Source organism: Agelaius phoeniceus, chromosome 29 (genome assembly GCF_051311805.1).
Source record: "Agelaius phoeniceus isolate bAgePho1 chromosome 29, bAgePho1.hap1, whole genome shotgun sequence".
Classification (NCBI taxonomy): domain Eukaryota; kingdom Metazoa; phylum Chordata; class Aves; order Passeriformes; family Icteridae; genus Agelaius; species Agelaius phoeniceus.
Window position 1 is genome coordinate 1,348,153 of NC_135293.1, and position 26,211 is coordinate 1,374,363.

At 52.7% G+C, this 26,211-nt stretch overlaps 2 protein-coding genes across 2 annotated transcripts; one reads left to right on the plus strand and one right to left on the minus strand.

Moving 5' to 3' along the window:
• Window positions 1-38: 38 nt before the first annotated feature.
• Window positions 39-4,430, minus strand: LOC129131416 (perilipin-3-like). The gene is made up of 9 exons (XM_054650404.2): window positions 4,371-4,430; window positions 3,758-3,953; window positions 3,096-3,178; window positions 2,714-2,815; window positions 1,814-1,939; window positions 1,600-1,696; window positions 989-1,188; window positions 676-804; window positions 39-599 (listed from the first exon to the last, which is right to left on the minus strand). Exons 1-9 carry the CDS (start codon window positions 4,428-4,430, stop codon window positions 39-41), a joined length of 1,554 nt encoding a protein of 517 aa, XP_054506379.2.
• Window positions 4,431-12,782: 8,352 nt separating this feature from the next.
• On the plus strand, window positions 12,783-25,738 carry UHRF1 (ubiquitin like with PHD and ring finger domains 1). The gene is made up of 17 exons (XM_077191492.1): window positions 12,783-12,886; window positions 13,791-13,953; window positions 16,572-16,835; window positions 17,585-17,757; window positions 18,169-18,384; window positions 18,521-18,627; window positions 18,798-18,984; window positions 19,707-19,830; window positions 19,905-20,012; window positions 20,778-20,882; window positions 21,485-21,591; window positions 22,058-22,220; window positions 22,308-22,445; window positions 22,809-22,920; window positions 23,038-23,195; window positions 23,451-23,549; window positions 24,297-25,738. The coding sequence occupies exons 2-17, from the start codon at window positions 13,801-13,803 to the stop codon at window positions 24,441-24,443; spliced, it is 2,361 nt and encodes a 786-aa protein (XP_077047607.1). The 5' UTR covers window positions 12,783-12,886; window positions 13,791-13,800; the 3' UTR covers window positions 24,444-25,738.
• The last annotated feature ends 473 nt before the right edge of the window (window positions 25,739-26,211 follow it).

Consider the following 26,211-nt stretch of genomic DNA (forward strand, 5'->3'; position numbering starts at 1 on the left):
TCTAGCCAAGTAGCCTTGGCCAGAAGAGCTGGGATTTATCAGAGATCTTCCTTTGCTGCACTGGTTTTTATCTCCTTTGCAGCCAGGGCCACCTCTGTGTCCTTCCCTGCCTTCTCCTCCAGCTTCTCTAGCACTTCATACCATTTTTCTGAGAGCCTGTTGGTTCCCTTTGGCTCTTCAGGTGCCTTTTTCACCTCCTGTGATAGCGGAGCCTTTTCCAACTTGGGTAATTTTCTATCACTCCTCATCTCTTCCTTCTTGTGCCTCCTGCTGTCCTGTGCCACCTTGGCCATGGCCCTGAAGGGCCCCACAATCCAGTTCAGAGGGGTGTTGTGAGTGACATACTCAAAGAGGACATCCAGGGACCTGCGGGCCTCTGCCACGCGGTCCCGGCTGCGGGCCAGGGTGGTTCTGGAGAGGTCCTGGAAGGACCCGGCCCTGGAGAAAGAGCTGTGGAGCTTGTGGATGTGTCGAGCGGCCCGAGACACCGCGTCCTGGATGCTGCTGGGGAGGCCGTGGATGCTGAGCTTGAGGCGGTGGTAGGCGGGCTGCAGCTGCTGGGTGAGGATCCTCAGCATGGCCAGAGTGCGCGGCTCCACCTGCCGGGAGAGAAGAGCTCAGGGCCGGCTCGGGAGGGCCCGGCCCCGCGGGGCTGCTCCGTGCTCTGCCGGGTACCTCTGCCTGGCACGCCGTTCTGACTTGGTTTCCTTTGGGCTGCGTCAGGCTCCAGTCCACCCACAGCTGATGGAGCTTCTGCTGCCCCTCCAGCAGCTTCTGGCCGACCTCCTGTTTCACAGATTCAATCTGATGGGAAAAATGAGAGGAAAGGTTGTACTGCAAGCACGCACAGAGAGGCACAAGCTCTTCCCTGCCAGGGAAGGATCCAAGGTGGCACGGAGCTGGTGGGGGATGGAGGAAGAGCTTCCAGCTGGATAGCAGGGCAGGAAAGGCTACAGACAGGAGGAAGGAGGGCAAAGCATGTTGGTACCAGTTTTATTGCCAGCTGCAGCCGTGACAGGGGGTCCTGGGTGTGGTGCCTGAAGCCCTGCAGCTTGGCCAGGGAGTGCTGGTAGGCTCGGTGCCGCACCCGGCCCGACAGCGAGCCCAGGCGCACAAAGTAACTCCTCTGCCTCTTCTGCTCCTCCACCGAGGCCACGCCAAAGCCCTGCACCGTGGTGGCCAGTTTACCTGGAGGAAACAAGAACACAGTGCAGCCAGGCTCACTGCCAGCTCGGAGGGGTGGGATCACCCATTGGAAAACATGAAGGCTGAAGCTTGTGTGGGAGCAGGAGGTTTGTAGTTGCTCATGTGCTAAAGGCAGGTTAGTCCCTGCTCAATCTTCAGGTAAGCAGACTTGATGGAGAGGTTGAAGCATGAACCCATATATTTATTTACTTTGAGGCTGGTGGACAAGGACCAGCCAGCAAATGCTTGAACTCTGTCCCATGCCATGTGGCAATTTGGTGTTGACAGCCAGCAACTTGGTGACAAATTCAGAGCACCTGTCTGCTTCAGAAGCTGAGTCTTGCTGTGTCAGGTGCTCTCTGCTCACATGGGAAAGGACTTGCATCTACAAGCGCCAGGTACATAGTTTCTTACCTAGCTCTTCCTCGGTCATTGGGAGGTAATGATCCACCAGATCTTCTGACATTCCCAGGACAGATTCCACACCTCCAGCCACTGCCTGGCTCACTGCCTTGGCTTTGCTTATGCTGCTGGTCACCACTGAGTTGGTCATCTCCACACCCTCCTGGAGAACCTCCTTGCCCTGCTCCAGGGCTGTGTTGATCTTGCTGGTGATGGTGCCGTAGGCAGCATCCAGAGCTGTACTGACCGTAGAGGTGACCACAGATTTGGTCTTCTCAACGCTGTCTTGAACAGCCCCTTTGGTCAGGTCCACTGCCTCGGTCACCTTGTTGGCCACCAGGTCCTTGGCCCCCTGGGCAGCCCCCACAGCTGCAGTGATGGTGGAAGCAACAGCAGACTTGGTCCTGTCAATGCTTTCCTCCACAGTGTGCTTGGTGACATCCACAGCCTCTGTCACCTTGTTGGTCACCAGCTCCTTGGCACCCTGGGCAGCTTCCACAGCATTGACAATTGTAGAGGCAACTGCAGACTTGGTCATGTCAACACTGTCTTCTACGATGTGTTTACTGAGGTCCACTGCCTTGGTCACCTTGTCTGTCACCAGCTCCTTGGCCCCTTGAGCAGCCTCCACAGCACTGACAATCGTGGAAGCAACTGCAGACTTGGTCAGGTCAACACTGTCCTCCACCATGTGCTTGGTGACATCCACAGCCTTGGTGACCTTGTCCACAGCATCTGTCACCTTGTTGGTCACCAGCTCCTTAGCTCCCTGGGCAGCCCCCACAGCTGCAGTGATGGTGGAAGTCACAGCAGACTTGGTCCTGTCAACACTGTCCTCCACAAGGTGCTTGCTGAGGTCTACAGCCTCTGTCACCTTGCTGGTCACCAGCTCCTTGGCCCCCTGGGCAGCCTCCACTGCATTGACAATTGTAGAAGCAACTGCAGACTTGGTCCTGTCAACACTGTCCTCCACCATGTGCTTGGTGACATCCACAGCCTCTGTCACCTTGCTGGTCACCAGCTCCTTGGCCCCCTGGGCAGCCTCCACAGCGCTGCTGACAGTGGAGGTGACCACAGACCTGGTCAGCTTGACACTGTCCCCAACAACGCTTTTAGTGAGGTCCACAGCTTCAGTGACTTTGTCAGCCACTGCTTCCTTGGCCTCGCAGGCAGCATCCATAGCAGATGTCACTTTGGTGGCCACCAGCTGCTTGGTGTCTGAGATCACCTGCACCAGGGAGAGGCAGAGAAAGATTTTTCGGTTGTTGTTCCAAAATATGTTTTCCCTCCCTGACAAAGCTTTTCCACTTGGGTTAGTTGTGCTTGCAGTGTGTGGGATAGCCAGGGAGGTGAGCACACCTGTACTGACATGGACATGTTCACTCCTGCATGCTGAGAGCACCTCTCTAGCTTTCCCTGCTGCTGAGCTTTATTTATTTCCTCATATTCTTCTGCACCCATAGCAGTTCCACCAAGCCATGGCTTCCCCAGGAAAAGCCTTTCCTTACCTTGTCTGCTGGCTGCTGCAGGAAGGGCAAGTTCTCCTCCAGCTGATCCAGACCTTTACAGGCATATTCATTCACAAGAGCAACTGGAAGAGACAACAGGCACCTGTTTATTCTTACATTTGGGGATGGGTTTTTGACCCTACAATGGCCAGTTCAGGATACACTCATGAAAACAAGCCCCAGAAAAATAAATCCCCATTCTAGGGCAGGATGTGTGTGGGCATCTTGTTAAAAGTGAACAAACCCTAAAATTCAGCAGGTTCAAATAGTCTCCATTTTGCCTTCCCACCTTTCTAACAGCAGACTTTAATCCAACTGCACTGTAGCACCTGCCCTAGGTGGGTAGGAAATTGGGTTTAAATGGTTGAAAAGCGTTGGGATAAGCCAGACTGAGCTCTGTTCCAGACTGACACAGCTCCTCCCTGCGATGGTCAGAACTTGCAGTGAGAGCCAGTGAGCAGGGAGTTACTATTCAGTAACCTCAAGAAATTAAACTCTGCTTCTGCTGCCAACAGTTTCATTCCCAGGCAGTTCAGCGTCCAGGAGCTGCCGGGTGGGAGGCCCAGTGCAGAGGAGAAGCTGCTGTGGGAGGTGGCATCACCTGACAGGCACCTGAACCTCCCCTCCCTCCTGTCCCCAGGCTCCCCCAGCCCTGCACTTACTCTGTGGCTCGAGCTGGCTCAGGATGGGCTGTGCCCCTCCGACCACGCTGCCCACAGCCACGGCAGCCACGGTCTCGGCCACGCTGCACACACCACTGAGGCAGGGGTGGGACTCCTTGGTCTGGTTGTAGGCAGAGGAGACCAGGTTGAAGGCAGAATTGAGCAAGGGCAGGCTGGTGACTCGATTGACAGCGCTCTAAACCCAAGAGAAACCCTGACATTAGAGCCCAGCCCGAGCTGGTGGGTGAACACAGCCATGTGTCTGTCCAGAAAGGTCCCAGCAAATCCATCTCCTCATCCTTCTGCTCATCCACAGGCCTCCAACACACCAGGGTTAAGAACTCTGAACTCTGAGTCACACCGATTTCAGCACCAAAGCAGGTGTGGAAGCAGGACCTGTAACAGCTCCTGTTTCAGAAATACTTGCATCATTTGGCCAGCCCTGAAGTTGTCTCTTGAGCAAAACAATTACCTTCTGTACTGAGGGGGTTTGGATTTGGCCACAGCTTCATAGGGCTAATCTGTCCCCCCAGCCTGGCTTTGGGGTGCTGGCAGAGGTTTGCCAGTACATGTCAGGGGGTGATTTAAGTGCTGTGGGTGCCCTGGCACCTACCACAGTCTGCTGCTCCTCAGCCTTCAGCAGGTCTGGGGTTGGGGTCTTTCCTGAGGCCATACTGACTTCAGCTGCAGCTGGAAGGAAAAACAAGATTATCATGAGCACAACTTCATTGCCTCCAAAGGAATAAAATCCTGCCAGAACAGGGGAAAAGCAGAGAGCAACAAAGCTGGGATCCAACATTCAGCTGATCCCAGGAAGGGTCAGGTTAGAAATAGGTGAGAACTATTTTATCTTTGTGTTTTCTCTGTGGGGTGGGATGACCCTGCCAGGACATCAGGTACCCACTAAAACAACTCCATCACCCCCCTCCTCAGCTGGGCAGGGGAGAGAAAATATAACAATAGAGCTGGCTGGGAAGGACATGAAAATCCTGTGGAGTTTTCCCTGGAGGGTGAGCCAGGATTCCCAGCTGCAGCATTCCATGGCTACCTGGAGACTTGCCTTCACATCCTACTGACCAGCAAGGCAGGAAATCTCACTTCCTGTGAAACCCAGGCTCAGAGACATTCTCATGACACAATGGGATTGAAGAAGTATAAAATGTTGCAATAATCCAAACGGGTATTGGTTCCCCAGCACAGATCTCCTGTGGTATCTGGTCACTCCTGTATTGGTAATAAACCCAGCTTTACTCTGAGCCTTAGCCAGGCACAGCAGGGATTTCAGCACATTTGTTCTTTGGGACAGAGTCTGCTTTTCTCTCCTTTGCCAGTTAACTCCTATTCTTAGATTTGCTATGACATTTTCCAGTGGAAAACCCTCAAACCAGAATTCCTCCCCAACTGGATTTCCAAGCCACGCACTGCTCCAGGCTCACTGGCAGACTCTTCCCAAAAACCTTTCCATCTGAGTTGTGGTGGAGCCCATTGTCCTGTTTCTTGTGTTCTTTGCCTCATGCAAGGTTTTGATTTTGCTGAGAAACAGGAACAGAGAGATGGAGAGAAACAGTGAAACCAGCATTTGTGAGCCCTGGACTGGGCTCTGCCACTGGCCAGGGACACCTCAGGAGGCGACTTGGCAAAACACCAAATATTGCTGCAATAACCACTGAATCAGGCAGAATGCAGTGAGCTTTGAGCAGGGCAGGGATGCCAAGTGCCCCATGCCTATAGCAAAAGTGTCACACAAGTTGTCACCTCCAGTCTCCCCAGTGAGAAGCTGGGAGCCAGTGCTCCTCTGGGAGCCCTCCCCATTTATCTGCACAGCAAAACCACCACTGGATCTTCACCAGGCTGGGAGAAGTTGTGAAAAGCTGCTCCAAAGGAAGCAAGGCTGAATGTGAAATCTGAGTCCCAAAGTCCACAGGGTTGCTGTCAGTGGCTGCCCCTCCTGCTCTGCCTCAGGGCAGGTTTGTTATTTCTTCAGAGCCTTGCAGGGCTGACTTGGGGGCAAAGCACAGCTCTTTCAACACCATCACAAACAACCCCTTTGCTCAGTTATTTTGCTTCTGGACAGGTGAAAAAAGCTCCAACTGTGGAGTTTTACAGTGTGGTGGCCTTGGTGTCAAGGCCAGCACAGAGACAGCAGCAAAGGGAAGAGGGGAGGACTCTGGTTAGAACAATTCAGGAGTAACTTCTTGGCTGATGTAAAAACTGCTGTAAGGTTGGATCAACCTCTGAAGTACAGGGATCCCGTGTTAATTATGGATGCAGCCTGCCAGGGAGAATCCTTCAGCACAGTCATGCTGGAACAAGGTTTGTTCTCCACTGTGGAGGAGAAATCCATGTTTTGCAACACCCAGATTTGCAGTGTGGGCAGATCTCCACAGCATGGTTTTCTTTTCTCTCTCCCTGCAGAAGTGCTGAACAACCCTTGCTCTGCTTCAGAGATTGCAGGAAAGCCCAGTGCTTGGCAACTCTGGGTCAGGTGGTTCTGCATCCTTTGGAGAAGCCACAGCCAAGCCAGGACGGTTGGGAGTGGAAATCCCAGCAGGCAGAGGAACAGAAACAGCAGCACTTTGTTTTGGTTGTGGTTTCCTTCATATGAAAGTGATGATCAGATGACTTCACACCATTGCTACATCTGAAATATTAGGTCACTGCTGGAGAAAGCTCTTGAAACAGGTGGTTTCAGAACAATGAATCTTCAGTGCTCTTTTCTAGGATCAAGGTCAAGAGATTTTCTGGTTTCAGGGGCTGAACTCCTGATCATTGCCCATTTGGAGTCAGTGAAGGAACAAGGGCTGGCTCCCTGATTTCTGGCACTGGCAGTGACCAGTTCATGTAAAACTGGTTCTTCACTCCTCTTGGCTGGGATTTTTCCCTGCAGGAAGCAGCTCAGCTCCATGAGAGCAAACAGGCTCTGGTGTGGGCTCCTGTAGCATCTTCATGTTCAGGAAGCTTCTCCCCCTTCCAAGGGATTTCACCTTGGGAGATAACCTGAGCCACAGCCAGCATGGCTGGTTCAGGGGCCTAACTGGCAATTCCTTAATGACCACTGAGGAAAACAAAGCTAAATTTAGTGCTTTAGATGTGAGCAGGGAGGGCTAATCAGGGCACAGGAATTCAATTGTGCTTAAAGCACCTATTTACATTCTTTTCGAGATTTGCCACTGATACCCGGTTCCCAAAAATGCAGAACTGGGTCATGGGGTGTCTGTGGGGAATGGGCTGCAAATGCTCTCAGGACAGAATTAGTTTTAGGAGGAAGATCAAACGATTCCCAGCTTTGACCTGAGGACAGTAGTTTCGAGGGCTGGCAGAGGTGCCCATCTCACCTTTCTGGATAAACCAGCAGCACTAGGAAACCTCAAAGATCAAAGCCACCCTTGCTGATGGATGCAGGGCTTCCCCCACACACCTCCAGCAGAAATTAAACACCAGCCAATGACCACCACTGGGTCAGCAACTGCCTGGAACAGAGATAGTTTAGGAAAGAGGAGAGGAGGTTTTAACTGAAACAACTTCTCAGGGCTTCCCAATCTTTCCATGAGGACAGAGTTTTTGGTTTCATCTGGCAGCTGTAACTTGCAGAGCAAGCAGCTCAGCACATTCCCATCTGGAATTTTCAGCAGAACCAGCTACAGAAGCTGAAATCTTTCCCAGCCATCCACAGCTCGGCGTAGTCATGACCACATTTAAAGCCTCGTTAGTCTTGAGAAACACTAATCCAGTTTGCCCAAGCTCCCTCTGGGGGCTAGCAGAGCCCTGCAGGGACAGGATGCTCCTGAGCAGGAGCTCTCTCGTCACTCAGCTCTCGTGCCTCCACCAAAGGATCACGAGAAGCAGCCCCAGGCAGGGCTGGCAGCGCTGTCACAGGAAGGGAATGCCGGGCTGGTCACCTGCCCCTGGAGCATCCACCTCGTCCCCACCATCCCCAAACACAACGCTGTGCAGGTGACTGGTGGGAGTCACCTCCTGCGGACCCCCCAGCTGAGATCCGCAGCAAACAAGAAGCAGGACGCAGCTTTTAAACCCCAAACTGCTCTATCACAGGTCAGAGATCCACAGAGTAACCAAGGAGTGGTCTCAGGGCTGGGAAGGAGCCTTTAGGGAATGGTCTGAATTGGAAAGGATCACCTGGTTCCACCCCCCAAGCCTCCCAGCCGTTACCCAAGGCAGACACATCACAGCACCAGAAAATGTCACCTTTGGCCTCAGAGAGCAAAGCCCCCCCACGCACAGAAAAAGCGGGGACAAGCACCCAGCTCCTGCCCTGCCAGGGTGCTGGAAGGGCCCTACGGCACACCGGGTGCCACCAGGGAGCTCTGAGCCACAGCTCCCGCGGGGACCGAGCCGGGGCCACCCAGCCTCTGCCCTGGCCAGGGCTGCAGAGCCTCTGGGGAGCCACCCCAAGCCCCCAGACAAGGCACAGAGCCCCCCAGCCCAGCCTTACCTGCCTCCTCCACGCCCGGCACCGCTGGCACTGGGAGCACTGGTGAGACTGGGAGCGCGGGGCGCCGCCCCACTTAAATACCCCGCAGGGTGATTGGCAGCGCGGGGCCGATGGAATCCGGAGCCGGCCTGGCCAATGGCGGGGGAGCTCGGCGGGGTGGGGCTGCAGGTGAGGGGCTGAGGGTCCCCTGGGGGGCTGGGGGTACTCTCGGGGTCCCCTCGGCGTCATGGTGGGTGCTGGGAGCTGCCGTTTGTCCCCCCAGGAGGGACGGACCTGGCAGGGTGTGCAGGGGATCTGTCAGAGGCTGTCCCGTGCCCTGGTGCTTTGGCTTTGGGGCCATGGGATGGTGGAACACCCTGAGCTGGGACCCCCTGGCCCTGCACAGCCACCCCAACAATCCCCCCGTGCCCGAAGGCTGCTCCTGCAAGGGGCTGCTCATGGAGGCCAAGCACTGGGAACGGGGTGCTGGAACAGGAATGAGCCCCAGTCTGTCCCCCAGCCCCGGGGCTGCTCCTTGCAGGGGTCACAGCTGTTGTCACCAAGTCCCAGGGAAGCAGGACGGGCTGTTTGTGGTGTGAACCATCATCATCATCATCATCATCATCATCATCATCATCATCATCATCATCATCCTGATGTTTTCTCGGCAAAGCTCCCCCTCCCCACATGGGGGCTGCTGTGCCTCCCTGAGGAGCCAGAAGTGCTCTCCCACCTCAGCCCGTGCCAGGCCCTGCAGACACCTGATGATGAAACTTTTGCTTCTCCTGTTTGCTGGGATTTTCAGGGTAGGAGTTAATTTATGTTTCTATCCTTGCAGAGGGCCCAGCAGTGCAGGACTCCAGGGAGCTCAGGGCTTTTTAACAGCTATAACAAATACTGAAAACTCCAGTCAATGCTTTTCTTTTCTATTTGTGCCTTTTCATCTTCAGCTCTCAAAAACTGGTTTGAAAACATCAATTAAGCTTCCTGTTGTCTGTTTCCAAGATCAGCGGGGGAGGAAACTGAGGCACAGGTAAAAATTATCTGAAGTCTTCTAACACTATTACAGTGATTGAGTCACCTTGTTTTGGGCCTCTGGATGCAGGAGACCTTGGCTGTGGTTCTGTATTACCATTCAGGCAGGGGGGTGCCAGTGGTTTTTGAAAAATGTGCTGTTAAGCTGACAAAAATGTAGAGAATTGTCACTCCTGAGCTTTGGGGCTGGCAGGAATCCTCACCCTGAGGCTGGCTGGAAAGGCCTCTGGAGCTCAGGAGGTCCTGGGAGCTGGGACCTGGCTGAGTCTGGGAACCTCCCAGGGATGGAGATGTCCCACAGCCTCTCTGGCTGCTGGACCCATTGGGTCTGGATGTTGCATTAATGGAGAAGCTGCTCCCAGTGTCCACTCTGAGCCTCTCCAGCTACAAATTGTGGCTTTTGCCTCTTGTTTGATCACCTGCACTGCTGGAAACAGTCCTTGTGCATTTGTCTGTGTGACACAAACTCCATATTCCATCACCACCTGGGAGCCTGTCACAGAGTCACAGGATCCAGAATGGCCTGGGTGGGAAGGACCTTAAATTTTTGATGCAGTTCTGAAGTGTTCGATATCTCGTACTAAAACTGAAGCCAGCAATTGTGACTTTGTAAGGGAAATAAAAATTGTTCTTGTCCTGTGAAGAATTGATGAAATGAAGTTTTTTTTTACAGGAACCAGGAATCAAGAAATGAGTCCTGTGTATTTTGGAGTGTTGGCCTGCCATGGCTGGTGCTGCATCCTCAGGTAAGGTGTCAGTGCTCCAGCTGCCAGGTGGCTCCTGGGTGTGAAGTGCCCCAGTGGGTCAGTGCTGTGGGCATGGTGAAAGTCTCATGGGACAGGTTTTATTTCATCCCCTAAGTGAGTGCAACAGCACTGTCTGCATGATACAACCCATATGGCTGTGGTGGGGCACAGGGGAATGGGAGAAGTGATAGCTAGTAATTAAAATTAACCAGGCAGTGGTTAATATCTAATGAGTGGCTTTGATATTAGGGTAAAATGTCAGTGCTGGGATTTCCTGCTGGGTGGCAGAGCTGCCTGCAGGGTCAGGACACCGGATTTGGGAGATTGCAGTATCAGAGCAAAGCTTTGCACAATTTGCTTCTGTGACCCTTGGTGCTGTATGAAAGCCACAGATCTAAATCCAAGATAAAATCATCATAAGAGGTTTGGTGGGGTGGGAAGGGCGTGGGAGGAAGTGGAGAAACACGTTTGGGGAAGGGAGAGGAGCTGTGTTGGTTGGGAGCCCTGAGCAAAGCTGCAGCATCCAGACCCAGGGCAGGATCCTTCAGATGTGAACCCCACCTGCTGCTCCTGTGGGGGCCAGGAGCCCCTGTCCCTCAGGCCTGCTCCTTCAGCTGCCTCCTGGCTCCTTCAGCTGCCTCCCAGCTCCTTCAGCTCCCTCCTGGCTCTGCCTGGGGATGAGGCCTCAGCCTCGAGCTTCTCACTTGTCCCGTCCTGCTGGGGTTTCTGTTGAGTGCAAACCTGCAGGTGTGTGTGGGATTTGGAGGGTCAGACCCCTGTGCTGGGAGCCATTCCTTTCCCTGCTCTGAGGTGTGTCACAGCTCAGCATTGTCCCTCTGGGGCCCAGAGGCCACATGTGACACTGGAGTTCCCCCTGCAAGTGTTCATCCGCTGCAGCGGAAATCATCCTGCTGCTCTCCCAGTGCATGAGTAACCTGCCACCATGCCATGGTCACCTTCCCCTTGTCACCTCCCCTGGGGCAGGCACAGGCACGAGAAGGGATGAGAATGATGATTCAGGGCTGGGGCATGAGGAGCTCTGGTTCTGTTCCTCAGGTAAGTGAAGCCCTTGGGCTCCCAGAGCTGCCTGGGCAGCTCTGCAGGGCCCACGGAGGGGCCAGCTCTGGGTCATTGTCATTCACTGCTGTGCAAAGCCCACCAACCTTCCTGGTGCCCCCAGGCCTTCAGAGCACTCTCCTGGGCCAGGACCTGCTGCAGGTCTCTGCTGCCCTCCCTCTGCATCAGCCCAGCAGGACCCTCCTGTCTCCTGTGCCTGCTCCAGGTGAGCCACTCCTGCTCCCCTTCCAGCACTCACTGGGGCTCCCCAGCACCTGCCCTCCAAATCAAGGACTTTTCAGTTTCCCGGGCTCTGCCAGCGAGCAGGGGCACAAGGAGCTGGGTGGGAGCATGGCCAGGAGAGGCCAGAGGGATATTCCACTCCACAGAACATCCTGCCAGTGCAGGAACCGGGAGGCTGGGACCTGTCTGTCCCTGCTGTGGGACGAGCTGGCTCAGGAGTGGTGAACAACTCTGCTGGGCACCTCTGGCAGGGAGGAATTCCTGCCCGGTATCCCAGAACCCTCCCAGGCTGCAGGAAGCGGCTTCAGCTTCATCCTCCAGTACATCTGCAAGGGCCAGCAATGCCTTTGTGTCGAGGCAGAGCCTCCAGCCCTGGCAGGAGATGAAGCCTGGCTGCTGCAGGCTGCCTGAGTGCCCCGACATCGAGCCCATCCCGGCTCCTGCGACTGTGGCTCATCCCTGGGGTGCATGGCGGCTCCAAGGGAGGATGGCACCTGTCCTGCCTGTCCCCTACGTGTCCCCTACGTGTCCCCTGCGTGGGAGGGCACCACCTCCCGCTGCTGGCTGTGCTCCAGTGCCGAGGGGAGGCCGTGGGGGCGGGGAGGGGAGCACGGAAACGGGGTGTGCCGGGCTGTGCCGGGCTGTGCCGCGGCCTCCTGCGCCTCGCGCTCCTTTGTTCCAGCCCAGGCCGCGCCATCCCCGCGGCCCCAGCCTGGCCTCTCTCTCCCCCACAAGCGCCAACCCTCGGCCTCTCATCCTCCTCTTGGAGCAGGCTTCTCTCAGGGGCCTCTTGGCCACGCTTTCCCCCATCCAACGGTTGTTTTAAGCAAATATTATCATTTTTGATTTCCTCATAGCATCGGTGGGTTTGGGGATAAACATCCTGCTGGATCTGCCCTTTCTGTCAGCTCACGCGGCCACGCCGCGGCCCTGCCGTGTCACCCAGGCCACGTTGTCACCAGTGGGGCCCTGCACAGCGCCATGAGTGCCCCTGGAGCTAACGGCCTGGGGAGTTAGAGCCCTTTTGCGGATTATTTGGTTTATTCTGATTGCTCTGTTTATTGGAATTCGGTTATTCGGATTATTCGGTTATTCGGATTATTCGGTTTATTCGGATTATTCGGTTTATTCGCATCAGGGTAGGGCCTGGAGCCCCCCAGGGGGACAAGAGCCCTCCTGGAGCCCCCCTGGGGGAACAGGACCCCTGGGGAAGGGTGGCTGTCATAGAGGGGTCATTGGAGTCTCTTCTCAGCTGGGGTTCACCAGGTTTAGGACAATAACCGGTGCCGTGCCCGCGGCCCCGGGGGTTCAGGGCGGATGGGGCCCTTGGGGATTCGGGGGGGTTTTGCCCCCGGTATCGCAGCGGAGCAGGGGGCGCCGGGCCGGGTCACTGGCGGGGGATCCCCATTGTCGCCCCCGGTCGCCGGCGGTATTTTCCCGGTCCCGTTTCCCTCCCAGGGCCCCCCGGCCCCGGGAGGCGGTGGCGGCCCCGCCCCGCCCGCGCGTTCCCGCCAGCGGCGGCCAATGGGCGCGCACGGGGCGCGCGCGGGGCTTTTCCGCGCCAAACTCCAAAGCCCGCGGAAAGCGCGCGCGGCACCGGCTCCGGCACCGCACCCGGTGAGTCCGCCGGGACCCCCAGCCCCAACCCCGGCACTGCACCCGGTGAGTCCGCCGGGACCCCCAGCCCCGGCCCCGCAACCGGTGAGTCCGCCGGGACCCCCAACCCCGGCACCGGCCCCGCACCTGGTGAGTCCGCCGGGACACCCAGCCCCGGCCCCGCCGCCCATGGCGATGCTGCCGCGGGCCAGGGAGCGGCCGGTGGCACCGGGAGCGGGAGGGCAGCGAGGGGCGCGGGGGTTTCCCCGCCCTGCCCGGGGGGTGCGAGAAGCGGCGGGAGCGCTCCGCGGTGCCCGGGCGGTGACAGCTGGGTCTGGTGCCCCGGAGGGATCGCGTCGCTCGGGGCTGCGACAGCGGGACCGACCCCCGCCCCTGAACGGGCCCGCGGGAGGGGGTGTGGCCGTCAGGGGCGGTGCCGGCGGCACCGGTGCCCTCGGGCCCGGGGAGTGGCATCGCCCCGGGGGCTGCGCGGGGATGACGCGGCCGGGCTGGGGCGGGTCCGGGCGCGGCGGGGGTCGCTGACGCCCCGCGGTTCCCGTCCTGTCCCGGGTGGGTGTGCGGCGGAGGGGCCGCGGGCCGCGTTGTGCCGGTGACGGCCCCTTTAAGACCACGCGCTTCGCCCCCTATCCCCCTTTATCCCCTCTCTCATTTGCATGATCGCGCGAGACTTGGCGCGTGGGCGCGGCGGGCGGGTTTCAATTGTGGCGCGAGATACGGCCGGCGCGAGCGGAGCCGTTAGGCTCCCGCGTGGGTGGGCGAGGCCCGCCCGCCGCAGCCAATCAGCGGCCGAGCCGGCCGGGCCGCCGGCCAATGGCGTGCGGCGGACGCGTGAGGGGGGCGCGGCCGCGGGTGCGGGCCCGCCCCGCCGGTGCCGCCGCTGAGCGCGGTCCCATTCCCGGGGCAGCGCCGGCGCCATGTGGATCCAGGTGCGCACCATGGACGGCAGCCAGACGCACCGCGTGGACTCCCTCTCCAAGCTCACCAAGGTGGAGGGGCTGCGCCTGCGGATTCACGAGGTGTTCGGCGTGGAGCCCCACCGGCAGCGGCTCTTCTACCGCGGCAAGCAGGTACCGGCGCGGCGCGGGCATTGACAGCCGGGGAGCGGCAGCAGCGCGGTGCCGGACACCCCCACCCTGCCCCTGCTCCCCTCCAGCTGGGGACGGATGGTTTTATTTATTTATTTTTAATTGCGTGGAAATAAGGGGTTTTGCTGCCATCTAGTGATCCCCGCTCCCTCCCGCGCTGCCCTGTCCGTGGGTTTGCAAGGAGAGGTGCCCGCTGCCTTTATTCTTACTTTCCTTTACTGTTTTCTACCTAATGTGTTGCTCTTCTGCCTTGACATCGCCTTTATGAAGTGTCTGGAAATTACCAGTGATTTTATGGTCTTTAAAGTGCTTAACGTTTTTGTGCCTTGCAAGTTTCACCGCTCTGAAAGCCGTAAAGATCTCATTTTCCTTTGTAAATTGGGAAAAGCAACTCATGATTTTGAAGTTCTTCAGGTCTGATGTCAAATTCTCACTAGGTACAGAACACTTGAGTGGCTCAGTGCTGTGTTATGTTCTCAATAACACGTTTACAATTGCTGTTGCACAGCTGTTTTATTTTCTGTCAGTTAATAATGTAACTAAATTAGCAGTGAAGTCAATCAAAACCATTTAAAAATACAATTGCTGTATTCTGCCTAGTTCTATGCTGCTAAGCCTTCATCCTAGAGAAACTCCTGAGCTGGTGTTTGGTTGATCACAGGATTAGTGTCTGGAAAAGCAGCGGGATGCTGAGTTGGCTGCAGATGGACTATTTTTTATGGCTGCTTTTCTTTCTGTTTTAGGCAGTCTTGAGCTAACTGTACTCTGTAATTAGCAGGTGTGGCTGTAGAACATGGAAATACACCTGGACTAGCCTCAGTCTGAGCTCAGGTACCAGTTCTACCATAAACAGAGGCCTGTAGGATGGTGTAGCATCACCTTTCTGTTGGCTTGGTGTAGATTTGGATGCATTAATGACCCATTTGTGTTGTAAATCAAGTGATAAGGGAGGTTGGTTCAGGGCAGGTGCTACCTGTCAGCCTTTCCCTGAGGTCTGTGCAGGCAGCTGGGGTTAAGCAGATTTTCAGAAGTGGTGACTTTCAGTCAGTTTGCCCTTGCCCTACAAAGGGAACCCCTCCTCCTGCAGTTCCAGTGTTCCCTGGCTCAGGCAGGAACGTGACCCAGCCTCTCTTAGGCCTTGTTCCCATTGTGCTTTGTCTGGCTCTTGGAACCCCTGCAAATGTTCCATTTCTTACTCGTGAGCGTTTGTCAGTGGGGTTGGGAAATCAGCTGTGAGTTCAAACCTGCCTCCTTTGTTTGAGGCTTGTCCTCAGTGCCGGGCTCTTCTTTCTGGCTGTGCTTTGAGCTCCTGTGGTTTCCTGTCCTGTTCCTGTGCTCTTCCATTTCACTTTGCACCTGTTGTCACTCGTGTCCTCTGCTGCTGCTGCTGTTCCCATGTTGCTGACACTGTGTCCTGGCTGAGAAGAAACAACCAATTTCTGGTGTGTTCTTATGCACCTCGAGGAGTTTTCATCTCTGAACCAGCAAAAAAGCTCAGACCTCTTCCTGTGCAGTCAGATTTCCAGGGATTGTTCCACAGCCATTTGATGCCATAAATCAGAATTGAATTATCATAGTGATTCCTGTGAAGTGTAAATTTTTGTGGTTTTGCTCTGCTTCCCCCTGATAGAGAACAAAGCTCCAGGGATTGCTTTTTCTGGTGGTTTAGGCTGGAAAGGGATGATCATTTCCTGTATAATTTCTTAGTCAGACCTTAAATATGTGGGGAAGCTTGTCTGAACTTCTGACTGCTCCGTGGGCTCCAGCCTTACATGTTAACTCTAAAATGGTTGTGCTCCTTAGAGCTCTTGAGAGGCTATTGAGGGGCCTCTTTCTGCCTCTGTACTTCTCTTTTTGCAGGGGCAGGGTCTTGATTTGACTACAAACCGTGCCAGACTTGCCAGATAAACTCTTAGAATTAGAGGGAGTGTGAAATTAGGACACGCCAGACTACGCTGAAGAGCGATCGAGTAGTTTCAAGTTGAATTGAATCTTTTTTGATTTTACTTTCAATGGAAAAAATGTGTGTTTGCTGGGAGAAAAGTGTGTGATTAACTCTGGCTTCTACTTACTGCTACGAATTATGGAGATGGTGTAACAATAATCTGGATCGCACACAATTAAAATATAAAGACAATCTGCATTAGCATTTGGGATGTGTCTGAATTGAGGAAGAAATAATTTCCCTTTGTGTTTGTAGGTAACGTGGAATTATCTTTGAATCCTGATGGGAATGTGGGGGGTCTGTAGTTAATTGATGTTTCTAGGAAACGTGCTGCAAACTTTTCCACATCTCCTAGAGGCTGGGTAGCGAGTCCAGAGCAGCATGGAAGCCTTGCTCTGGCAGATTGAAAAAACAGCATTTAAATATCACAGCTGAGAGAGAAGAAGGGCCCAGATCTGGCTGATAATGGTTCCCAAGCCACGTGGTGGTGGATGCTGGCGGGCTCTGAGCTCGATGGGAGGCTGGAGCCAGCCTGGCGCGGGCGGCGAGCGGCTCCGTGAGCGGCTCCGTGAGCGGCTCCGTGAGCGGCTCCGTGAGCGGCTCCATCAATGGCTCCGTGAGCGGCTCCGTGAGCAGCTCTGTGCTTTCCCTGCAGATGGAAGATGGGCACTCCCTGTTCGATTACAGCGTGGGGCTGAACGACATCGTGCAGCTGCTGGTCAGACAAAGCCCGGCCGTGCTGCCTGCGGGCAGCAAGGACAAGGACCCCGAGCTCTCGGACAGCGACTCCGGCTGCGGCTCCGGCCCCAGCGAGTCCGACAAGAGCTCCCACAACGGGGAGGCTGCGCTGGAGCTGGAGGGACAGCCCGGCACGGCCGCCCAGCCCGACTGGACTGACCCCTGCTTCGGCCTCTACAAGGTGGGTGCTCACACGCTGGGAGCCCTCAGCCTGCGCCTGCCCAGGGCCGTTCGTTCCCTGGGCTGGAGAATCGCTGGAAATCTTTCGCACTCCAATTGTGTGGGCAGTGCCTTTCTTCCTCTCAAACACTCCGACAACAAAGGCAGAAATACCAACCAACCCACAAACCAATTCAGTGCAAAATGCTCTAGGTCAAAAAACTTAATTTTTTCATTTTGTCCTTTGAAATAAAACTACAATGCATTAATTAAAAAAAAAAAGTATTCAGAGTGTCTGGTTTGATTTTTTTACAAATTTTCCCAATATTTTTGCTTGGAGTCACTACATTTGTCAAAGCTGAAACTTTCTCGAATGAACAAAGGAAAATCTCGAGCAGCTATTCAGAATCATTTTATTTCTCTGTTTCAATGGGTTTTATTACAGATCTAGTGATGTCTTTGCCAGGTTACGAGCAAGACACTTTGAAACTCTATTTCAGACTAACCAATAATGGTTTGGGCTCGCTAACAAGGCTGGGTTTACACGTGCTGGTGTAGAATGGATTTATAACCTTACAAATTCAACCTAAGCAGGCTGTAGGGTTGCACAACAGGACTGGGAGAGCAGAGGAAATCTTAATTTTTAAGGTGGTCAGTTAAATATGTTGATAATGGTGCAGTTCTTGAGATGGTTAAATCTTTAAGTAGATTGGAAATGAATGCCTAATTTTCAAATCTGTTTTGGTGAGCTGTGCTCTTGGCTCTCTATAGATCAATGACTTGGTGGATGCTCGGGACACGGACATGGGAGCGTGGTTTGAAGCCACGGTGGTGAATGTAACCAGGAAAAAACCCACCAGTGGATCAGCTGAGAGCTGCACAGATCCTGACCAGCCCACAGCTGTCCCTGAAGAGGATGTAATTTATCATGTGAAATACGATGAGTGAGTTTTGTTTTGTTGCTTTCTTGGCCCAGTAAAGTCATTTGGGTTGTGATGTTGATGGGAAATTCTATTGTAGTTATTGCACAAATTAAAACAGAACTGGGCAGTGACATAGTAATTATGTCATTGTGTCCTGGCAACTGTAAGGTTGTTTTGCAGTTGGAATTCCAGGGGGCTGGAATCACGTTTTTATGGACACCAGCATTTGTAGGAAGTGCTGGTGTCCAAGGGTTGAAGGGAGGCAATAATATCAAAGTCAGCCTGGTTGGTTCTGGCTGTGTCTGTGTGGGAGGAGATTTTGTCCTTGATGGTATTCTTGTGTTGCACAGCAAAATCAACCTGTCTGCATAACACCTGTTCCTCCCCAGAGCTGATGTTGAATCTGATTTCTGTTGTGTCCCTCCCTTCAAGTTATCCAGAGAATGGGGTGGTGCAGATGAGCTCGGGCAACGTGCGGGCTCGGGCACGGACCATCCTCAAGTGGCACCAGCTGGAGGTGGGGCAGGTGGTGATGGTCAACTACAACCCTGATGAGCCCAAGGAGAGGGGCTTCTGGTACGATGCTGAGATCCTGCAGAAAAGGGAAACAAAAATGACCAGGGAGCTCAATGCAAAGATACTACTTGGGTAAGCTGTTCATGTGGAATAAATTGAGTTTTCCTGCTCTGCTTCAGCTTTCTGAGGTCTGAGTGACTCTGCTGGCATCTGTGAACTCGAGCTGTGGGATACTTCCAAACTCTGATGTTTCCTCAACTTCTTCTAGGGAAGCTGGTGATTCCTTGAATGACTGCACAATTATATTAGTGGATGAAATCTATAAAATTGAAGAGCCAGGCACTGCTTCACCCATCAGTTCTGGAACCCCAAAACGTGAGTCTGATGTGGAGTTCTTGCATGTCTGTCTTACCCTGTGATGTCCTGCCAGTTGTCTCTGTGAGGGTCAAAGGTTTAAAGAGTCCAAGACACATTCACTTGTGCCTCCTTTGACCGTTGCCAGTGGATCTTGGCACTTGCTGAGTGTGGTTTGTGTTTGCCCACAGGACAGAGTGGACCCGTGTGTAAAGCCTGCAAGGACAACCCAAACAAGACCTGCAGGGTCTGTGCTTGTCACATCTGTGGGGGGAAGCAGGATCCAGACAAGCAGCTCATGTGTGATGAGTGTGACATGGCCTTCCACATCTACTGCCTCAACCCTCCCCTCAGCAGAATCCCAGATGATGAGGACTGGTAGGTTCTGAGGAGGTGTGTGGGGTGTCACAGTTACATCTGATTAGCAACAGGGAGGCATGTGGGTGTTTGGGTTTTTTTTTTTTTTGGTAAAACTTCATAATTTTCATGAGCTTAATGAGAGTAGGTTTTAAGCCCATGGCTTGCACACTCCTTTTCCTAGCTCTGGGATCTAGATGCCTTTTTTGTGTACCTGCCTAAGGCCAGGGCTTGGAGCAACCTGGGATAGAGGAGGGTGTCCCTGCCATGGCAGGGCTTGGAATGAGATAAACTTTAGGGTCCTTCCAGCCCAAACCAGCCTGGGATCCAAAGAGGAACAAATGAGAACTTGATGCTGGGAGGCTTCAACTGTGCAGTGGCTTTTATGGGTCACTGCAGGCAGGCCCCATCATCAGATCAGGCAGGTTTGCATGAGATTTGTACACTGAGAGTAGTGGGTAGTGAAATACACCTTTCAATAGACCCAGAGTCAGTGAAATGCACTGGTTTATCCCCTCAGTGTTTCAATACTGTGTACAATGATTTTATGGCACAGCCATTTCCTGACACATCTGCAGTGGCTGGTGCAAGGACAGGAGCTGTTGTAGGTTAAATTCCAGTATGGAAAGTGTTTCCATGTCCTGTCTAGTTTCACATGGGGAAATTGTAACATAACTCACTGTGTTTGGAGGAAATGCTCCTAATTGAAGGCTTTGCTACTTGTTAATTTTCACTGACTTTAGGTACTGCCCTGAATGTCGAAATGATGCAAGTGAGGTGGTTTTAGCAGGAGAGAAATTAAAAGAAAGTAAAAAGAAACAAAAGATGGCATCTGCTAATTCCTCCTCCCGGAGAGACTGGGGCAAGGTCAGTCCAAAGCTGTTTTACTTGGAATTGTGTTTGTTCCTTTGGGCTCTTGGCTGATGCTGCTCTCTGCCCAGGGCATGGCGTGTGTGGGGCGCACCAAGGAATGCACCATTGTCCCCTCCAACCACTATGGACCAATCCCTGGCATCCCTGTTGGCACCATGTGGAAATTCAGAGTTCAGGTATGAAGCTGAATCCTGGCCTGACCTACTGTGGGGAAAAATGGGAGTGATCCAGCTCCTACAAGAAACTGAAACAGTTAATGTGGAAACGTGTGTGTCACTGGATATATGGAAGTGCAGAAGGAAAAGAATTCTGGCTTTGTCTGGATCAAGTGTTCCATAACTAATGCTGCATTGTTGGACCGTCAAGGGCTGGTTTATTTTGTTGTAGTGCTCTTTTTGGTAACTCAAAAACCCCAAAGCAAGCGGATTTGCTCCCAGTAGTTTGTCCTGGAGGTGTGTGGTGTGCCCTGGCAAGGGTGTCTCAAATATCCACATACATGAAACAGAAGCTTTCCCATCCTGTTAGAAAGCTGGGGCAGAAAAAAGCACTGGCCTGTCCAGATCTTGCTTTCAAGTATTGAGGGAAGGTTGCTATTACAGCTCTTTCCAAACTATACAGATATTTAATATCTGTATTATTCTTAAATACCTGGAGGCTTTTAATAAGCAATTTCAGTAAGAAATATCCAAATTGTTAGATTTGCACACAAACCTTATCCATGTGTTCAATTTACCGATACAGTCAGTGCCTTATTTTTTTAGACGTGTTTTTATTTTTTGTTTCTTCTGCCTGGAGCTTTTTGGAGGATGATGGTGAGAGCAGCTTCCCCCTGTGACACATGGAAAGCAAATGTGAAGTAGCACAGTTGGTTCAGCTCCAAGCCCAGTGCTGTGTGGGGCCTGTTGAGGGCAGGTGCCTCCAAAGCTGCTTTTGTCTCCCAGGTGAGCGAGTCTGGGGTGCACAGGCCCCACGTGGCAGGGATCCACGGCAGGAGCAATGATGGGGCCTACTCCTTGGTGCTGGCAGGAGGATATGAAGATGACATTGTGAGTGGATTCTGATTATTTATGTGCAGAACCAAACAAATTTGGTAAAACTCCACACCAAACACTTGCCCAGCTTCACCCATTCCCTTCAGAAGCAAACGAGGCAAGGAAAAACTGCATTGATCTGTGCCAGCCTGAGCCATAGGATCATCCAAACCCAGTCTGATATCTCTGTGTCAGCTTTTCATCCCAGAGTTCTGAAAAAACTGCAGTGATCTGTGCCAGCCTGAGCCACAGGATCATCCAAACCCAGTTTGATATCCCTGTGTCAGCTTTTGATGCCAGAGTTCTGACTTTTCAAGGTCTGCCTTACACCCACATTGGAACAGTCTCGTGGGCTGTGCTGCCAGCTGTTCACTTGCAGCAGATCCTGTGTGAGCCTGGGCTGCTCAGGGGTGTGACAAGACAACATTGTCACCATTGTCACCTGGTCTCCTGTCCTGAGGGAGAGCCAGAGACTGGCCCAGTCTGGGAGCTTAAATACACAGGAAGCACCTTTCCTTTTTGAGAATGCCCTGCTAAACCTACCTGGTTGAGAGACTCTCCTGCTGCTTTTGTTGAATTCTTTTTGTGACTGTGAAATCCATCCGTGTTCGTTTCAGGATCATGGGAATTCCTTCACCTACACGGGGAGTGGGGGCCGAGACCTCTCTGGGAACAAGCGCACGGCAGAGCAGTCCTGTGATCAGAAACTCACCAACATGAACAGGTTGGCAACGTCTGTGCTCCATTCTGGCCTCAGCACAGGGGGTGTTGGGGCTGTTTAAGCTTTGGAACAAGGGCCAGAACTGGGTCTGGGCTGTGCTTTAGGCTGCAGATCAGTTACAGGATGGGAAGGCTCCTTTCAGAGCACTGTGTGGGACACAACTGTGAGTGGGGTTGGTGTCACCTGCAATGCTGGCTGACACTTAAGGAACAGAGCAATAAATTGGTGTAGGAGTTCTCCTGCTCTCTCCTGGAGACCTTTGCAGCCACTGATTGCAGGAGACCAGACCATTTGTAATTCTGAACTGTTACTCTCACGGATAAGCCTGAACTTGAGCGGAGGAGGTGCTCTGGGCTGGTGCATTAGGGTCATGCCATCAATAATCAGCTGTGCCCCCATCAGGAGGGTCCCCAGTGTCACACACAGGGTTCCATGGCAGTACCACACTGAACTCTGGCCTCTCCTGCAGGGCCCTGGCTCTGAACTGCAGTGCCCCCATCAATGACAAGCACGGGGCTGAGGCCAAGGACTGGCGGGCGGGGAAGCCGGTGAGGGTGGTCAGGAACGTCAAGGGAGGCAAGCACAGCAAGTATGCTCCCCTGGAGGGCAACAGATACGACGGCATCTACAAGGTGAGGAGGGCTGAGCTGGGAAAAGAGCACGTGCTCGTGGCCAGGGGGCTTGTACAGAGGGTGATGGACTTGCTGTGGCTTTTTCAGGTTGTGAAATACTGGCCCGAGACAGGGAAATCTGGGTTCCTGGTGTGGCGTTACCTGCTGAGGAGGGACGATGAAGAACCTGCTCCTTGGACCAAAGAGGGGAAGGACAGGATGAAAAAGCTTGGCCTGACAATGCAGGTACTGGCCTGGGATATCAGCTGGACTCTCAGCTTGATGGAGAGCAGGGATTTTTCTGTTACATGCTCTTACTGAGGATGATCCTTAGCAAAAAATTGAGACTAAAGGGGACATAAATGCTTCCAGTCTGCTGGGTTGTTTGTTTTTATACATCAAGAGGCTAAAAGGATAAAACTCACTTTATTTCTGGTATGGAATTTCTATAGGCTGTGAAGTGCTTCCCTATAGCAGGGATCTGTTGCTTAAAATAGATTCAAAGTGCCCTTGGAGCTGTTCTCCAGAGGTCACTCTTGGACCTGTCCTGGTCTGCAAGTTTGATCCAGTGTGTTGGCATTGAGTGCTCTTTGTTTTGTTTCCCTGCAGTATCCTGAAGGATATTTGGAAGCTGTTGCAAACAAAGACAAAGAAAAAGAAAATAACGGGGAAGATGAGTTTGATACCCCAGGGAAAGGGAAGAGGAAAAGGAAATCAGCAGGTTTGTGGAGTAGGCAAGTGGATATAGAAAACCTTGGAGGTTTTTGTGCATTTTACTTGGTTACTTTTTCCTGGTGGTTTTTTGTTTTAAAAAAAAAATCTTTGTGTTTTCTTTCAGGTGGGGAGGAAACACCCGTCACCTCTCCAGCAGGGACTCCAAAGAAAACTAAAGTTGAGCCATACAAACTGACATCCCAGCAGAAATCTCTTATAAAAAGTGATGAAGCCAATGAAAAACTGTGGAATGAAGTCCTAGAGGCTCTCAAAGATGGACCGGTACGTTGGGCTTTTCCCCCAGCTGTAATTGTGCTGTTCCCAGACACAAACCCTTGGCTGAATTAAAGAACAGCCTCAGACCTAAAATGATTGATTTTAGTGTAAACACCCCCAGCAGGTTTAATGGGACAGGATTTGCATATTAAGATTTGTTGAGAATCTTTCTATGATCAACGTAATCCCTTGCATTTAATGATGGGGGTTTGGGTTAATTTATCTTTCAGCACTAAGTTGATTCAAACGTTCTCTTTGCAGAAATTTCTGAATAAAGTGGAGGAGGCCTTTCTGTGTATTTGCTGTCAGGAGGTCGTGTTCAGGCCAGTCACCACCGTGTGCCAGCACAACGTCTGCAAGGTGGGCTGGGCTCTGCTGGGCTGGGCTCTGCTGGGCTGGGCTCTGCTGGGCTGGGCCTGGGCTGCTGGGGAGGAATTGTTCCCTGTGAGGGTGGGCAGGCCCTGGGATGGAATTCCCAGAGCAGCTGGGGCTGCCCCTGGATCCCTGGCAGTGCCCAAGGCCAGGTTGGACACTGGGGCTTGGAGCACCTGGGGCAGTGGAAGGTGTCCCTGCCATGGCAGGGGTGGCACTGGGTGGGATTTAGGGTCCCTCCATCCCAGCCAGGCTGGAGTTCCCTGCTCTCTGCTGTGTCCAGCAGCACTGGGGTGGATTTAAGGTCTCTCCATCCCAGCCAGGCTGGGAGGGATCAGTTCCCTGCTCTCTGCTGTGTCCAGCAGCACTGGCTGGATGGGATTTAAGGTCTCTCCATCCCAGCCAGGCTGGAATTCCTGGCTCTCTGCTGTGTCCAGCAGCACTGGCTGGATGGGATTTAAGGTCTCTTCATCCCAGCCAGGCTGGGAGGGATCAGTTCCCTGCTCTCTGCTGTGTCCAGCAGCACTGGCTGGATGGGATTTAAGGTCTCTCCATCCCAGCCAGGCTGGAGTTCCCTGTTCTCTGCTGTGTCCACAGCAATGCTCTCAGCTGGGAGTGCAGTGCCCCCGTTCTCTCTGGTCCCTCCCCAGCAGTCTCAGGGCTGGCTCGCTGTGTCAGAGCTGTGCCAAATGAGCCCAGCTCCCTGTCCCTGACCCTGCTGGCTTCTGTCCCCAGGACTGCCTGGACAGGTCCTTCAAGGCCTCGGTGTTCAGCTGCCCCGCGTGCCGCTACGAGCTGGGCCGCAGCTACAGCATGGAGGTGAACGAGGCCCTGCAGAGCGTCCTGGCCCAGCTCTTCCCCGGCTACGGCAGCGGCCGGTGATCCCCCAGAGCACTTCTCCCTCCCTGCCTCCCTCCCTGCCTGCCACACCCACCCTGGGCTTAATTTAAAACAAAAAAAAAATGTTAGTCTGTGTTTTCTCCCACCCCCCGCCCTCTTCGCAAAAAATGGTTTGAAGTCTTCCTTGTTTTGAAAACAAACCTGTAAACTCCAAGGATTATCCTTTTGTATGTTCCTGGGTTTTGTTTTTGTTCTCTGTGTTGAACTTTGCATTTTTATTTTTTGTTTTTCATCCCCTCAAACCTGCCATTCATCAGCACAGAATTATTTGTTTCTAATGGACTGAAAGTGCTTCCGGTGAGGCTGCTAATGATGAGGAAAGTTCTCAGAGTGCCCCTGTGCCCCCTTTGTTTTTATTTTTTATTCCAAAAATGGCTTGGTTGCTAGAACAATCTTCACTGTCTGGGGATTTGGCCATCAAGGTAGACTCGTGCATCACCTTGGCAGCATTTTGATACTCAATTTGTACAAGATGGTTCCTGGCTTTCTACCACAAGTGGGTTTTTACTATTTTTTGTAAGAACTGGGTTTTATACGTTTGACAAAAAGCCATTTCCCGCTAATTTTGTATCTCAGAACCAGAAGGCTGCTTGCTTAGAGCCAAGTGGTTGGAGCAATATGAAGTACTACCTCACTGGACTTCTCTTTAGGGAAGGATTTGTTCAGCTGGGCGCTGTCCCCTGTCCCGAAATGCCATTGTGGAATATCCTAAAGCCATTCTTAAGTGCCTTTTGTCCTTTGCTGGAAGACTGGGCTCTGAATCACCATCAAGGTCTCCTTTTTTTCATAAGCACTGAATTGTTGGGACTTGCCAGCCGGATTCTTTGGGAGCGTGGATCACTGTAGCTGTGTGTGATTAGTGGGGATTTGCAGAGGATCAGGTTTCCTAGTTATAGGTGTATTGGGGAGTTTTTTTTTTTCTTTGTTTCATTGCATTTCTACTTGGAAATGAAAAATAACCAATTCTGGCTTTTTATGAACCATTTTGTATTGGCCATGCCTAGAGAAGGCTCCCTTGGTCTCCCTCTAACATTACCAAAGTTTGCAGTTTGATACCTCAGCAAGACAGGGATATTTTTAATCACACTTTTCTGCAGACAGACTGGAACAAATGTGCCTATTATTGGTTTCCTCAATTCTTACCCTTTGCAAAGTGATTATGTTAATATGTTAGGGAAAAAGACCCCGCAACATTTTATACGTTTTTTGGTGAATTTGTCAATTTTTTGTATAATGTGCAAGCTGATGTTCTCAAAATAAATATCTTTTCAGATTGATTATTGACTGTTCTCCTTCAATTCTTTTGATCCAGAGTGGGTTCCCAGACCCAGTTCCTTGTGCAGGAATTTGAATTTATGGTTGAATTTATGCCCCATTAAGCCATGCCTTTTGTTTTTCTAAGGGTTGTGATTTTCATGATGATTTTTCACTGCAAATTTGGAGAATCCTCATTTGCTGTTCTTCAACATAATTGCTTCTAGGCACTACTGAGGCCATGTGTCATGTTCAAGATTCCCCAAACTTTTCTTTTAACTTGGATTAATTTCCAGTGCTCCAGAATCACAAATACCAACTGGCAGTTGGAATTGTTTGTCCATTTAATGAACAAACTCCAAAACTGTTGCAAATGCCAAGTCCTGCATCATATTTGAGGTGTTACAGGAACAAGTGTGAGCTTCTCCACAAATCAGAGGAATAAATTCAGCCACTGAGGTTTTCACAAAGGCAGATGAAAGAAATAAAGCAACAT